Source organism: Ursus arctos, unplaced genomic scaffold (genome assembly GCF_023065955.2).
Source record: "Ursus arctos isolate Adak ecotype North America unplaced genomic scaffold, UrsArc2.0 scaffold_31, whole genome shotgun sequence".
NCBI classification, from domain to species: domain Eukaryota; kingdom Metazoa; phylum Chordata; class Mammalia; order Carnivora; family Ursidae; genus Ursus; species Ursus arctos.
The window spans coordinates 16102780-16117798 of record NW_026622997.1 but is presented as its reverse complement, the minus strand read 5'-3'; the positions used below and the strand labels follow the sequence as shown (position 1 = coordinate 16117798).

Below are 15019 nucleotides of genomic sequence, written 5' to 3'. Positions count from 1 at the left end.
TGACTAAGAGGACGAACCCCCAACAAAGAAAAGAATCAGACACTATGGCCTCTGCCACAGACCTAATGGATATGGATATAAGCAAGATGTCAGAAATAGACTTCAGAGTAACAATTATGAAGTCGATATCTAGGCTTGAGAAAAATATTAGCAACAGAATCTCTAAGGGCAGAAATAAGATCTAATCAGGCCAAATTTAAAAATGCTATGAATGAAATGCGGTCTAATGCCAGGGTAAACGAGGCAGAAGCACGAATTAGTGAGCTAGAAGATAAAATGATAGAAAAGAAGGAAACCAGGGAGGCCTGGGAAAAACAGCTTAAATCCCAAGAGATCAGACTGAGAGAAATTAATGATGCCATGAAACGTTCCAATGTCAGAATTATTGGGATCCCTAAGTGGGTGGATAGAGAGAGAGGTCTAGAAGATATATTTGAGCAAATTGTAGCTGACAACTTCCCTAATCTGGGGAAGGAAGCAAGCATTTGTGTCCAAGAGGCAGAGAGGACCCCTCCCAAGATCAAAGAGAACAGACCAATGCCTCGACATATAAAAGTAAAACTAGCAAATCTTAGATCCAAAGAAATAATCCTGAATGCGGCTAGGGGTAAGAGATTTCTTACAGAGGGAGGAACATCAGAATAACCTCAAACCTGTCCACAGAAACCTGGCAAGCCAGAAAGGGCTGGCAAGACATATTCAGGGTAGTAAATGAGAAGAACATGCAGCCAAGGATGCTTTATCCAGCAAGGCTGTCATTCAGAATGGATGGAGAGACAAGGAGTTTCCAAGACCGGCAGACACTGAAAGAATATGTGACCACCAAGACGACGGCCTGCAAGAAATATTAAGGGGGGGTTCTACAAAAGAAGAAAGACTCCAGTAGTAATACGACCAGCATTTTAGAGACAATCTATAGAAATAGGGATTTCACAGGCAACATGATGGCACTAAAATCATATCTTTCAATAGTCACTCTCAACGTGAATGGCCTAAATGCTCCCATGAAATGGCACAGGGTTGCAGACTGGATAAAAAGACATGACCCATCCATATGCTGTCTACAAGAGACTCATTTTAAACTTAAAGATACATCCAGACTGAAAGTGAGGGGATGGAGAACCATTTTTCATGCTAACGGACTTCAAAAGAAAGCTGGGATAGCAATTCTCATATCAGACAAATTAGATCTTAAGCTAAAGACTGTAGTAAGAGATACAGAGGGACACTGTATCATTCTTAAACGGTCTATCCAACAAGGGGATCTAATAATTGGAAATATCTATGCCCTAAACATGGGAGCAGCCAACCACATAAGCCAACTGTTAACCAAAATAAAGAATCATATTGATAATAATACTTTAATAGTAGGAGACCTCAACACTCCACTCTCAGCAATAGACAGATCATCTAAGCAGAAGATCAACAAAGAAACAAGAGCTCTGAATGACACACTGGACCAGATGGACTTCACAGATATATATATAGAACATTCCACCGTAAAACAACAGAATACTTATTCTTCTTGAACATACCGGGAACTTTCTCCAGAACAGACCACATACTGGGTCACAAATCAGGTCTCAACCGATACCCAAAAACTGAGATTATTTCCTGCATATTTTCAGACCACATGCTTTGAAACTGGAACTCAATCATAAGAAAAAATTTGGAAGGAATTCAAACACTTGGAAGCTAAGGACCATTCTGTTAAAGAATGTTTGGGTCAACCAGTAAATTAAAGAAGAACTTAAACAATTCATGGAAACCAATGAGAATGAAAACATATTGGTCCAAATCTATGGGATACTGCAAAGGCGGTCCTAAGGGGGAAATACATAGCCATCCAAGCCTCACTCAAAAAAGTAGAAAAATCCCAAATGCACAAGCTAACCTTACACCTAAAAGAACTGGAGAAAGAACAGTAAATAAAACCTAAACCAAGCAGGAGAAGAGAAATAATAAAGATGAGAGCAGAAATCAATGAAATAGAAACCAGAAAAACAGTAGAGCAGATCAACCAAAGTAGAACCTGGTTCTTTAAAAGAATTAATAAGATTGATAAACCCCTGGCCAGACTTATCCAAAAGAAAAGAGAAAGGACCCAAATTATTAAAATTATGAATGAAAGGGGAGAAATCATGACTGACACCAAGGAAACAGAAACAATTATTAGAAATTATCAACAACTATATGCCAATAAATTAAGGAACCTGGAAGGAATGGATGCCTTCTTGGAAATCTATAAACTACTAAGACTGAAATAGGAAGAAACTGACAATCTGAATAGACCAATAACCAGTAATGAAACTGAAGCAGTGATAAAAAACAAGACTCCAGGGCCTGATGGATTCCCTGGGGAATTCTACCAACATTTAAAGAAGAAATAATACCGATTCTCCTGAAGCTGTTCCAAAAAAATAGAAACAGAAGGAAAACTTCCAAATTCGTTCTATGAGGCCAGCATTACCTTGATTCCAAAACCAGGAAAAGACCCCATCAAAAAGGAGAATTACAGACCAATATCCCTAATGAATATGGACGCCAAAATTCTCAACAAGATCCTACCCAATAGGATTCAATAGTAAATTAAAAGGATTATCCATCGCAACCAGGTGGGATTTATTCCTGGGATGCAAGGGTGGGTCAATACTCACAAATCAATCAATGTGATAGAACACATTAATAATAGAAAAAACAAGAATGATATGATCCTCTCAATTGATGCAGAAAAAACATTTGGCAAAATACAACACCCTTTCCTGATTAAAACTCTTCAGAGTGTAGGGATAGTGGGAACATTCCTCAATTTCATAAAAACCATCTACGAAAAGCCCACAGCAAATATCATTCTCAATGGTGAAAAGCTGAAAGCTTTTCCCTTAAGATCAGGAACACGACAAGGATGGCCACTCTCACCACTATTGTTCAACATAGTACTAGAAGTCCTAGCAACAGCAATCAGATAACAAAAAGAAATAAAAGGTATTCAAACTGGCAAAGAAGAAGTCAAACTTTCCGTCTTCGCAGATGACATGATACTTTATATGGAAAACCCAAAAGACTCCACCCCCAAAACTGCTAGAACTCATACAGCAGTTCAGCAATGTGGCAGCATACAAAATCAATGCACAGAAACCAGTTGCTTTACTACACACTAACAGTGTAACTGTAGAAAGAGAAATTAGGGAATCGATTCCATTTACAATAGCACCAAAACCCATAAATTACCTAGGAATAAACCTACCAAAGAGGTAAAGGATCTGTGCTCTAGAAACTATAGAACACTTATGAAAGAAATTGAAGAAGACACAAAAAGATGGAAAAACATTCCATGCTCATGGATTGGAAGAATAAACATTGTTAAAATGTCTGTGCTGCCCAGAGCATATCTATACTTTCAACGCCATCCCTATCAAAATACCACTGGCATTTTTCAAAGAGTTGGAAAAACAATCCTAAAATTTGTATGGAGCCAGAAAAGACCCTAAACTGCCAAGGAAATGTTGAAAAAGAAAAACAAAGCTGGGGGCATCACACTGCCTGATTTCATGCTACGTTACAAAGCTGTGATCACCAAGACAGCATGGTATTGGCACAAAAATAGACACATATATCAATGGAACAGAACAGAGAGCCCAGAAATGGACCCTCAACTCTATAGTCAACTAATCTTCGACAAATCAGGAAAAAACATCCAATGGCAAAAAGATAGTCTCTTCAATAAATGGTGCTGGGAAAACTGGACAGCTATATACAGAAGAATGAAACTTAACCATTCTCTTACACCATACACAAAGATAAAACTCTAAATGGATGAAAGATCTCAATGTGAGACAGGAATCCATCAGAATCCTGGAGGAGAATATAGGCAGTAACCTCTTCGACATCAGCCACAGCAACTTCTTTTAGGACACGTCTCCAAAGGCAAGGGAAACAAAAGCAAAAATGAACTTTTGGGACTTCATCAAGACAAAAAGCTTCTGCACAGCAAAGCAAACAGTCAGCAAAGAGGCAACCCATGGAATGGGAGAAGATGTCTGCAAATGACACTACAGATAAAGGGCTGGTATCCAAGATCTATAAAGAACTTCTCAAACTCAACACCCAAAAAACAATCAAGTAAAAAAATGGGCAGAAGACATGAACAGACACTTCTCCAAAGAAGACACACAAATGGCTAACAGACACATGAAAAAATGTTCAACATCATTAGCCATTAGGGAAATACAAATCAAAACAACACTGAGATACCACCTTATACCAGTTAGAACAGCAAAAATTAACAAGGAGGAAACGAATGTTGGAGAGGATGTAGAGAAAGGGGAACCCTCTTACACTTTTGGTGGGAATGCAAGTTGGTACAGTCACTTTGGAAAACAATATAGAAGTTCCTTGAAGAGTTAAAAATAGAGCTACCCTATGAACCAGCCATTACATTACTGGGTCTTTACCACAAAGATACAGATGCAGTGAAAAGAAGGGACACATGTACCCCAATGTTCATAGCAGCAATGTCCACAATAGCCAAACTGTGGAAGGAGCCGAGATGCTCTTCAACAGATGAAGAGATAAAGGGACGCCTGGGTGGCTCAGATGGTTAAGCGTCTGCCTTCAGCTCAGGTCATGATCTCAGGGTCCTGGGATTGAGCCCCGCATCGGGTTCCCTGCTCAGCGGGAGCCTGCTTCTCCCTCTCCCTCTACTGTTCCCCCTGTTCCCCCTCCTTGTGCTATCTCGCTCTGTCAAATAAATAAATAAAATTTAAAAAAAAACAGATGAATAAAGAAGATGGGATACACACGCACACACGCACACACACACACACACACACACACCCACCCACACATTGGAATATTAGTCAGCCATCAGGAAAGATGAATACCCCGCATTTTGCATTGGCATGGATGGAACTGGAGGGGATTATACTAAGTGAAATAAGTCAAGCAGATAAAGACAATTGTCATATGGTTTCACTTATATGTGGGACATAAGGAATAACATGGAAAACATCAGGAGAAGAAAGTGAAAACTGAAGGGGGTGGAATCAGAGGTGGAGATGAACCACGAGAGACTATGGACTCCCATAAACAAACTGAGGGCTCCAGAGGGGAGGGGGATGGGGGGATAGGTTAGCCCGGTGATGGGTATTAAGGAGGGCACATATTGCAGTGAGCACTGGGTGTTATACACAAACAATGAATCATGGAACACTACATCAAAAAACTAATAATGTACTGTATGGTGACTAACATAATTAAAAAAAAGAAAGAAAGAAAGAAAAAAGAAAATGCATAATCTCCAAAGTGGGGCACAAGGAGTATACAAGGTGAACTACTGATAGTGAGGAAAGAAAATGTTAGAAATTCTGTGTTTATTTTGTCTATAATTTTAACTTACATACTTTTAATGTATATAAAATAAATATCCACACATTGGATTTATATGCGTATAAAAAATAGTCTATATTGCAGTTGAGTTTAATTTACCTTTTTTTGACACTTCTGCCCCATTGAGTTCTTTTTGTGCTTCTTCAATTTTGTCTAAGAAAAACAAAGAAATTTTACAAATCAATTCATCATATACAAACAAGAATATAGTAAACATACTACTTACAAACATGGTGTCTGAAACATAGTAATAAATATTTATTGAATGAATTATTTGTGAAATAAATATATGTAAACTGTCAAAATAATGATATATTCCCTTATTTTAGAATTGAATTTCTCCTTTCAGTCACGCCTTGGTCACAAGGACCACTTCCAATTAATTAATGTTTCCATAATGCAAATAATGAGTGCATTTCAAATACTGAACTATAGTTAAAAAATGTCAAGTTACCTAATAAAAGCACCTAAAAATAAACCTTTCCTTATGAAGACATACAAATGCCCAACAAGGATTTTATTAGACAGATATAGCAAACACCCACTAGCTTAGAAACAAGTCTAATCCAAGTTCATAGATGGCCTGAGCCCTATGCCAAACATGGAAGAACCGGGAAATAAATTAAATGAGGAACCAAAGAGTAGCTTTAATTAATACCGACCCATCCTGCCAAGCCTTGGTAACACGATAGTCACTTTTGAAGTGTGAGGTAGCATACTGCATTAAAGAGATCCTACATCAAAGTAATGACCACAGAACTGTTACACAGGAACCAGTTTTGAAGGATCAAGTGTAACCCGGAAGTAATACCAAACAGGCCCTGGGAGGCTGCCCCAGGAGCGGACAGGAGAGGGAGCCAAGTGTGGGCCCTGAGCCGACAGGTCTTGGATCTGAGGCTCTGAGCACCACTGGGTTTTGTAAAAAAGCACGTGTTCTACCTTGGTTAACAATTAAATTTCATAAAGACGCACTTATTTGATGATCATGACAATAACCAGTTCCAAGTTTAATACTGAGGTCTAAGTGCTCGTGATCACAGAAGAAGCTACGAAATTCCCAGGGAACTATTTTGTACTGAAATGAATACCAACCAGTAATTGTATATATTATAGTTAGTCCATAGAACTATCGTTTAAAAGCTTTCAAAATATTGGTACTTAGTCATTTATGCCTTTGGGCATCTACCACCAGTCTCTAAAATGGTCTCCAATGCTACCCCTACCACCACTGGCTACAGATGAATCTCTAAAATGCATCTTTTCCAAACAAATAAAAGATGCAGATCCCACCACAGGCCCTCTGAACTCTGGTCCATCTGCTGCTTCTCCCGTCAACCTTGCCGGGAAAGCCAGAAACTCAGAGAACCTCCAATTTACTGATCAAACTCCTTTTAATTGCATATTGATCCACCCAGCCTACAGGATAAAGGCAGAGTGGGAGCAGCAGAAAAAAGGAGATGAGCTGGTTTGAAATATTAGACACTGACTATCAGCGTTGGTCAAAAATAACTAAATTTTTATCCTGACCAATGTATCCCCACAGCAATGTCCTATTTCTTTGCTGCTAATTATCGGATCCAGAATGAGACGGATGAGGAGTAGAGATAACCCGTAGAAATAATACAATTTTTCTTATTTATAAATTTTAATTATTTCTCATGAAATGACAAGTGAAATTGGAAACCGTCCTAAAAAAAAAAACCCCAAAAACAAACAAAACCTCTTATTAAATGTAGAACGTGGATCTTGCCTCAGCAGTAACTTTACTTCAAAGAGAAAAAAATACCAAATCCATGGACGAAATCTATGTTAACATAAATAACAAAAGGGCAAGGGCCACTTTTTAAAAAATAAAATACACCAAGTACACGGGAGACCTTCAAAAATATAAAGAAACAAATCATATAATTTAAATATATAGTCCTTGAGAAACACAAAAAGGAAAAAATACTGTTAGTTCTATGCCAGCAGTTCATCCAAACTCAAGAACCATAAATATTATATATGTATATGTTCTATATATTCATAGTAGTAATGACTGTGTTTAAGAGTTTATGCACGCATAATTTGGCATTATATAATAAAACAACTGTTTATTAACAGAATCAATTGTGGCTCAAAGCAACAAAAACTCAAGATCTAACATATATTTAAAGAACAGCTGCTATTCAGTAATATGGACGTTTGGCCACCTTCTGTTTACACCTTAACATAACAAATTCCTACAAAAATGTCCTCAATTTACATGTGATCACAGAACACTACTCTTTGTTGTTAAATTTCCAAGTAAGTTGCCTTTTTCTCTTCATAATAACCGTGCATAAATCAGAAGAGGTAGGACATCTACTATGTTGGGGATAAGCATCTACTTAAATGCTTCTACCTAAGGCTCCAGTTCAGTAGGTAAATACAATTTTCATGGAGAGGGCTTCTAACAGCCAATTTCCAAAGCTTTTGCTTCAATTTTTAGAAAAAAGTCCTGTGTATATTTAACCTATGCTTTATGATTCCCCTGGTAAAACAGGATGCTGCAGAGACACTCCAAAATCACAGAGAAAGTGGTCATACGTTGTACGCGCTTAATTGGTTCAGACAAGGCAATTTACTGATATTTAAAGCAATATTTATCATTTTTTTCACTATGAATCAGAGCAATAAATATATTTTTACATTCCAACCAATTACACATGCGTACTATTATGTGTACACATAATTCAGAAACAAACCTACCCACACCCCATCCTCTATCTTTTCCTATTAAAAATGAAAAATGCTGCCTTGCCCAGCCAGCTACATTGATTACAGGACCCACTGCTGGATTCTGAACCCGATATAAGCAGCAGTTCCCTACACATCTTTCTTACCTTTTATTTTTTTACCCTTTTCGCTTTACCAAGGCTAACACTTCCCAGCAATAATATATGACCTCATTATTATGAGTCTTGACTTGGGAGGCTGGGGGTGTTGTTTAGAATGGGATCTCGGATTCGGAGCCATTTCTGTCACCCCCTCCCCAGTGTCACTGTTATCTGAGGTAACAATCTCGCAGAGAACTACACATTCAGAAATAAATTGTAGTTTCTCTGTTGCTGTTGTTCAAGGCTAAAAATGGATATGCCCACACCCTGTTGGTAAATCTAAAGTGAGTAATGCATTCTTATGTAATGAGTTCTTACTGTATTTAAGATGTAATTCTAATTAATTCAATTTTTACTAAATGTACTTGGAGGTGCTGTCACCTGGGAAAGGCAACATGAATGGATCCATAATCTTTTTTAGGATCCAGAGGGGCCTGTGGCTGAAAGAGTAGTAGGCCAGGAGAAGGGAGGGGGTACTAATCCCATAAGACATATTTTGGTTCTGCAACTATTAAAAATTTCCAACTTTTTATAGATTTTCTTCTCCAATAAAGCACAGAAATTGTCTGTTAATGGTAAAGGCTATGAACAATCTTGTATAATGGCTTACATATTTAAAAACTCTTGTTTGTAAAAAATATATATATAAATAAAAAATAAAAACTTTTGTTTGTACAAGAAAATGATGCAAAACTATTTTGTTTCCATCATCCATAAATAATTAAAGAAAAAAAGTCTTTTTCTTTGTGAAATGTAATCTGAAACCACTGAGCAAAAACCAAAACCAAAACCAAGTCCTAGAACCCTTCAGAAACAATCCTTCTTTTAGGGCTCTGGGAAGAAGACTGAATGATTAAAAACAAACCATTTATAACCATACAGCACTCTTCAAATACAGGTTCCTGGTCAAATTCCTGCTCACCACGTCTACCCTATCGTGAATTGTGGGAGCCTCCCTCCGCACCACCTTCAAGAGCCTTGGGATGCAAGACAGCACAGCTTTGGGGACCAACCCACGGAGTCCTTGGGATTTGATTCAACCAAAGCTGTGTTTTTATTGTGCTGAATGCCTACCCTGTGTCAGGTACAATAGGAGCAACTAGAGATAGGAAAACAAAACAGAATGGCTTTCCTGGAGGGGCATGCAGATTACTCTCTCCTTTTGACGATCGCTTTAATATCAATTTCAAGGTAAATGTGAAGTCCGAATTCCACTGTGTGGCTAACAAGGTCCTCCTCCGCCTCCCTCCTGTCCCTGCTGCCTCCACCGTTCCTGCTTCAGCCCCACCTAACCGCAGTCTCCATCAGATTCCACCCTGTCCCTTCTGGAGGTGGCATCCTTTCAAGATTTGCCTCTTCCGAGGAAAGCTTCTCTTAACACCCTCATTCAGAGCCTGTCACTCCCTTCTCTGTGCCACCACCAAACCTTGCACCCTGTGTGTCTGTAGCGACACAGCTCAGGATCACTAGTCCTGGTGAGACTAAGACGGACCTGCGTGATCTGCTGATTGGATCAATGGTGACCATAACCTGCCAAGACAGGGAAGCACTGGTGCATTCTGAAAAAGAGGAAAAGGGATACCTGTACACAGATTTAAAATTGGCATTGGGCGGTTCCACTTAAGAACCCAGCATTTTATCCTCTTTAACATTACAAAGGATTTCAACATGTGGGAAGCCAGATGGGTACCCTGTAAACGCCTGAATCAACTATTTATTACTCCATTCGATCAATGACAAGGGATTTCTACCGTAATTTCACTAGCTCATCCTTCCCTCCTGCTTTTCGGATCAGCACCTATAACCCCTGCTCTAACACCACAGACTCTCCCCTCTTCGCTGAGCCCTAACAGCACGAAGCAGGAAGGCTAATAGTAAAATTTCATGAAGCAGATCCTAATGAACTGTAAAAGGCACCTCTATTTACTGAAAGAGATACCATCTGATTGAAAAAGGATCACCATATGCGACTGTACTATTTTTACTACCAAATAAGCATAACTCCTACGTCCCCTCATTACCCGTCGGCACAAGCTCCTTACTCTTACCGTTAGCTGCTAGAGCTATTTCGGTAAGACTAAATATGTGACAATGACGTAATGTTAAAAACACACCCAACACCCATAACCATTTATACGTGCGCTTTTAAATGAAAATTATCCCGGTGTTCACTACTAAATCACCTAAGTAAGCCGACCTTATGTGCCATACATCTCTGTACCTCTGGGCCTCTGTCTTCCAGGAAGATGACACTGTACAGCAATGCTGAAAATGATAACCCAGACTAGTAATATTTCAAAGTGGAAAACAATGCCTGAAGTAAACAGGGAAAAAAAAAATCAGGAGACTCAACTGTGTGCTAATGAATTTGAAAATTGTGATTAATTAGCTCCAGAAAACAAAATTACTCAACTTGATCCAGGAAGAGGAAAACTCCACTGGAATAACAACCATGGATGAAATTAGAAAGTTACCAGAGAATAACAGAATTACCTTAGTTGATTGACTGATTGATTATTTACTTATTTATATATTTATTCATTCATTCATTCATTTAGAAAGAGAGAGAGAGAGGAGTCAGGGTAGGTAGAGAGAGGAAGAGAATCCTAACCAGGTTCCATGCTCAGTGGGGAGCCCAATGTGGGGCTCAGGGCTCAATCTCACAACCCTGAGATCATGACCTGAGCCGAAATCAAGAATTGGACGCTTAACCTACTGAGCCACTCAGGTGCCCCTAGAATTACTTTTTTTAAAGGTCCCAGATGGTTTTGTTATCAAATTCTTTCCGATTCTGAAGAGTAAAGCATTTCCTAAACTGTTTCAGAGCATAGGATAACACAAAAGCTGTTCTAAGTCATCTTATAAAGCTAGTATGATCCTGATATCAAAATGTGACCAAAGGGGCAGAAAAATCAATACCACAGGCAAGTTGCATGTGTGAATACTGATTAAACAATCTGTACCAAGAAGTACAGGAGCGGCTGGCTGGCTCAGTCCATAGAGCGTGTGGCTCTTGATCCTGGGGTCGTGAGTTACAAGCCCCACACTGGGCACAGAAATCACTTAAAAAATAAAAAAAAAATAATAAATTTTTTAAAAGAAGTATATTTAAAGTTTGGAAAGCCACATCCAAGTAGGGTATAAAATAAGAATGCAAAAATATTTCAATATTAGGAAGCATGTTGTTCCCATCTGTAACAGCAATAGGACAAGGGAGAAGGAAAAAAGGAAATTTAAATAATGTGCAGAATGTACTTTATTTAATCACATCTTTTTTAAAAAAATATTTTATTTATTTATTTGACAGAGAGAGAGCACACACAAGCAGGGGCAGAGGCAGAGGGAGAAGCAGGGAGCCCAACGTGCGGCTCGACCCCAGGACCCTGGGATCATGACCTGAGCAGAAGGCAGAGGCTTAACCTACAGAGCCACCCCCCAGGCATCCCTAAATCACATCTATTGTTAGTGTAAGAACAAAACAAAAAACCAACAAATAAAAAATCCTCAACAATAAACAGAAATAGGATAGGGGCTGCAGCCTTCCTACCCAGATTTTTAAAGGACTTCAGTAATCAATGAGCAACAGCTGGCGTTCTGGTGTTTTCGGTGACTTATAAAAGAGCCCAAGCCAGGAGCTAGAAGGCTGGCACTAAGGACTCCTGCTTGGTTCCACATTGCTTTGGCAGCCATCTGAAGAAGGAGGTTTTCATCAAACTCAACCTTCTTGCTGGACTTCTCGTGGGTTCTGAAACTGTGTGAGGTGTAAGTCAGAGCAGACGTTCTAAACAAGCATTATATCACAGACAGATCGACTGCAGCCCCTATCAGTCAAATCAGCACTGAAAGTTTCCCAGGTGATTCTAATATGCAGCCAAACCTCTAAATTACAGATCTTATCAGGTCAAGACCGAAAACTGTGTAAAACCCAAGGAGTTAGGGGGAAAAGTCTTATCAGCTGGCTCTTCGGAGCCACTTTTTATCAAGTAACAGGGACAGGGGCAGCATGAGGATCTGCATTATCGCAGCAGCTGCTGCTGTTGGTGGAGACCAGGGAAGATAAGGGAGGGAAAGCTTCATCGACGCTTCATGGCTACCGATGTCCAATTCCAGTGCATTGCTAACATGCAAAGTCAGAGCAGACGTTCTAAACAAGCATTATATCACAGACAGATCGACTACTTATTACCAATATGAGCCCTAAACTAGGAAATAAATTTCCAGCTAAAAAACATGTGCTTGAAAACTATTTACACATAATAAGCTCCTGGGTCAAGATGCTAAAAACTGACATGGATCAAGACAGTTCTAATAATCACATTAAAATACGTGGCCCATTTTGGTTCAGATATTATTATTAGAGTATGACAACACTGGTTTCCTCTTCCCACTTGATGATTTCTGATGCCGTGAAGGGGAGCAGGTAGTCATGGTAACTATGATGAGGAGAGAAAAGATTAGGAAGACAGAGCGTTCTTACCCTGAGAGGCTAAATGCCAGGTTCCACTGAACTTGAGTTACTAACCCAGTAATGGATTCACACACGTATACATACATGTGTGCGCCCCCGTGCATACATGCGTACACACACAGACACACACACACCAAATTCAGGGGTAAGCCTGTACATTAGATATGGTTGAGAGAGACCCAAGAGGCAAGGATCTCAAAGTCTGAAGAGAACTCTTCTGGCTTTTCAGGCTGGCTGTCTCATCCCTAGTCAGGATAACATATACAGTTTTCCCTATAATTTTTTAAAGGCCTCTTATAAAAAAAAATTTAAAAAAAGAGAAAAAGAAAGAAAGAAAAGAAAAGAAAGAAAACAAAATGAAGGACTTAAATGCAGGGTGCTGCTATGATCTAGGGCACAGAAACGAAGCACAGTGCGCTCTATCTGTGGGAAGGCAGGCTGCCCACCTTCTCTGTGCCTGGGGGCTCTTCTTGGGACAGCCTCCTTAACTCTCACTGGAAGCCCACTCACCACTCTTTTCCTCACCAGGAAACAGTTAATGCTCACAGTAGGCCTGGAACTATGGTAACTGTACCATCAGCTGGGGTAAATAACAGTCTGATATTTCAGATTTCTGGTTCCAATGGTTCCATCTCGTGATCTCCAATTACTACAGATACAAATCAATCGATATTCTCTAAGAAGTGGGGAAAAAGGAGGGAGGGGGGAAGGGTAAAGACTAGAAAAGTGAGGGCAGAAGGAAGACAATATTAGAAATAACTGCCCAAACGCCCTTTGCGTAGATGAAGAGTATTTAGAGACTCACAAGTCTGGACAGGAAGTACAACTACATTTCTTATAGAATTCTAACTGGACGAAATGTCAGGCTGGCGTAAGGAATACTTTAATATTTTGGTTTTCTACTACATATCTGGCAAAGAGCTCTGACATGTGGTCTTCCCAGCTACCTGCCACTGGATTTCTCACCACTGTGTTGGCCACTTCTGCCCACAGAGGTCCCACTCACGTGTTTGGATGTTATGGCTGCAGGGGTTCGAGCCCTGGGCTAGTAGTTGATATCCAGCATCCCTTCAGCAAGACTCAACTCTACCGAAAGACAAACTCCAAGACATGTATGCCATGTTGAAGAGACTCTGAAAAGGCTTCTCTCTGTATGACATTAAGTAGTTAACTACATTCGAATGAAAAAAGAAACGAGAGCTTTTTTTGCTTATACGCAAACCACAAATTTAGCAGACACAACACGGTCACCACCTAATGCATAGGTAGGGCCACCTCTCATGGTTGTATTTAAAGTAATTTTACCTGATTTTCTCTTTTATTTTCTTGTGAAAAGGAGAGACAGAGAAATTAACATGTGAATATTTTGCATGAAACACATTATTCCCTCAAGGAATGTTGACATTCGGGTGCCTGGGTGGGTCAGATGGTTAACCGTCTGCCATGATCTCAGGGTCTTGGGATGGAGCTCCGTGTCGGGGCTCCCTGCTCAGCAGAGTGTGATTCTGCCCCTTTCCCTGCTTGTGCTCTCTCTCTTGCTCTCTCTCATGCTCTCTCAAATAAATAAAATCTTTAAAAACAAATAAATAAAACTTCCACATTCAAAAGTTTAAAAAAGAAACAAAAGAAGCCTAATTAAAAAAAAAAACTAATAAAAGATTACCAAAGTATTATTAATGTATTAGTTCAAATAATACTCATAAGCAAGAAATGATATATAACAGCGTTAAGTAAATGAAGCAAATTATCTACAGGCCCAAAACACAGTGGGCATTCAAGAAAGGTCGCTGCCCCCAGAAAGAATCAGAGCCAACAGGAAATTAAATAATTTTGGAACTACCACTAGGAGTCAGGTTTGTACACACCAAAGCTGAAAAAGATAACAAAAAGAAAAGAAAATGATTTCTAGAAATTTGCTATCCGGTGTTCTTAATTCCTTTGGGTGTGGCAGATGAGAAATCTTTCCAAAGTCAAAAAAACAAAAAACAAAACCCAAGGAGTAAAACAGCGTATATAGTATACTTCCATTTGTGTCAGAATATAAAAATGAATGTGTGTAAGTGTGTGTGTGTGTGTGTGTGTGTGTGTTATGGAAGGATACATAGTGCTGCTGGTGTTTACAGCCACCTCTGAGGAAAGGGGTCCACATAAGAAAGACCCATATTTCACTGTATTTTTTAATGTCCATTCTGTTTCAATCAGTTAACAGTGTGAGATTTACTTAAGTCCTGAAATTTAAAGAAAAATATATGGTGCAAGAATAAAACAGTATTTCAACTACACAAAATAACTACTGTTAGCATGC

The 15019-nt window shown here is 39.2% G+C and overlaps 1 protein-coding gene across 7 annotated transcripts in view; it reads right to left on the bottom strand.

The window, feature by feature from the left end:
• The window catches only part of HIVEP1 (HIVEP zinc finger 1), a 153168-nt gene that overhangs the window by 74587 nt on the left and 63562 nt on the right, over positions 1-15019 (bottom strand). For all 7 annotated transcript variants that reach the window (XM_026511496.4, XM_026511495.4, XM_048225674.2 and 4 more), the window contains one exon: positions 5488-5541. In XM_026511496.4, coding sequence (XP_026367281.1) covers positions 5488-5541 — 54 coding nt within the window. The remainder of the gene's footprint in view (positions 1-5487; positions 5542-15019) is intronic.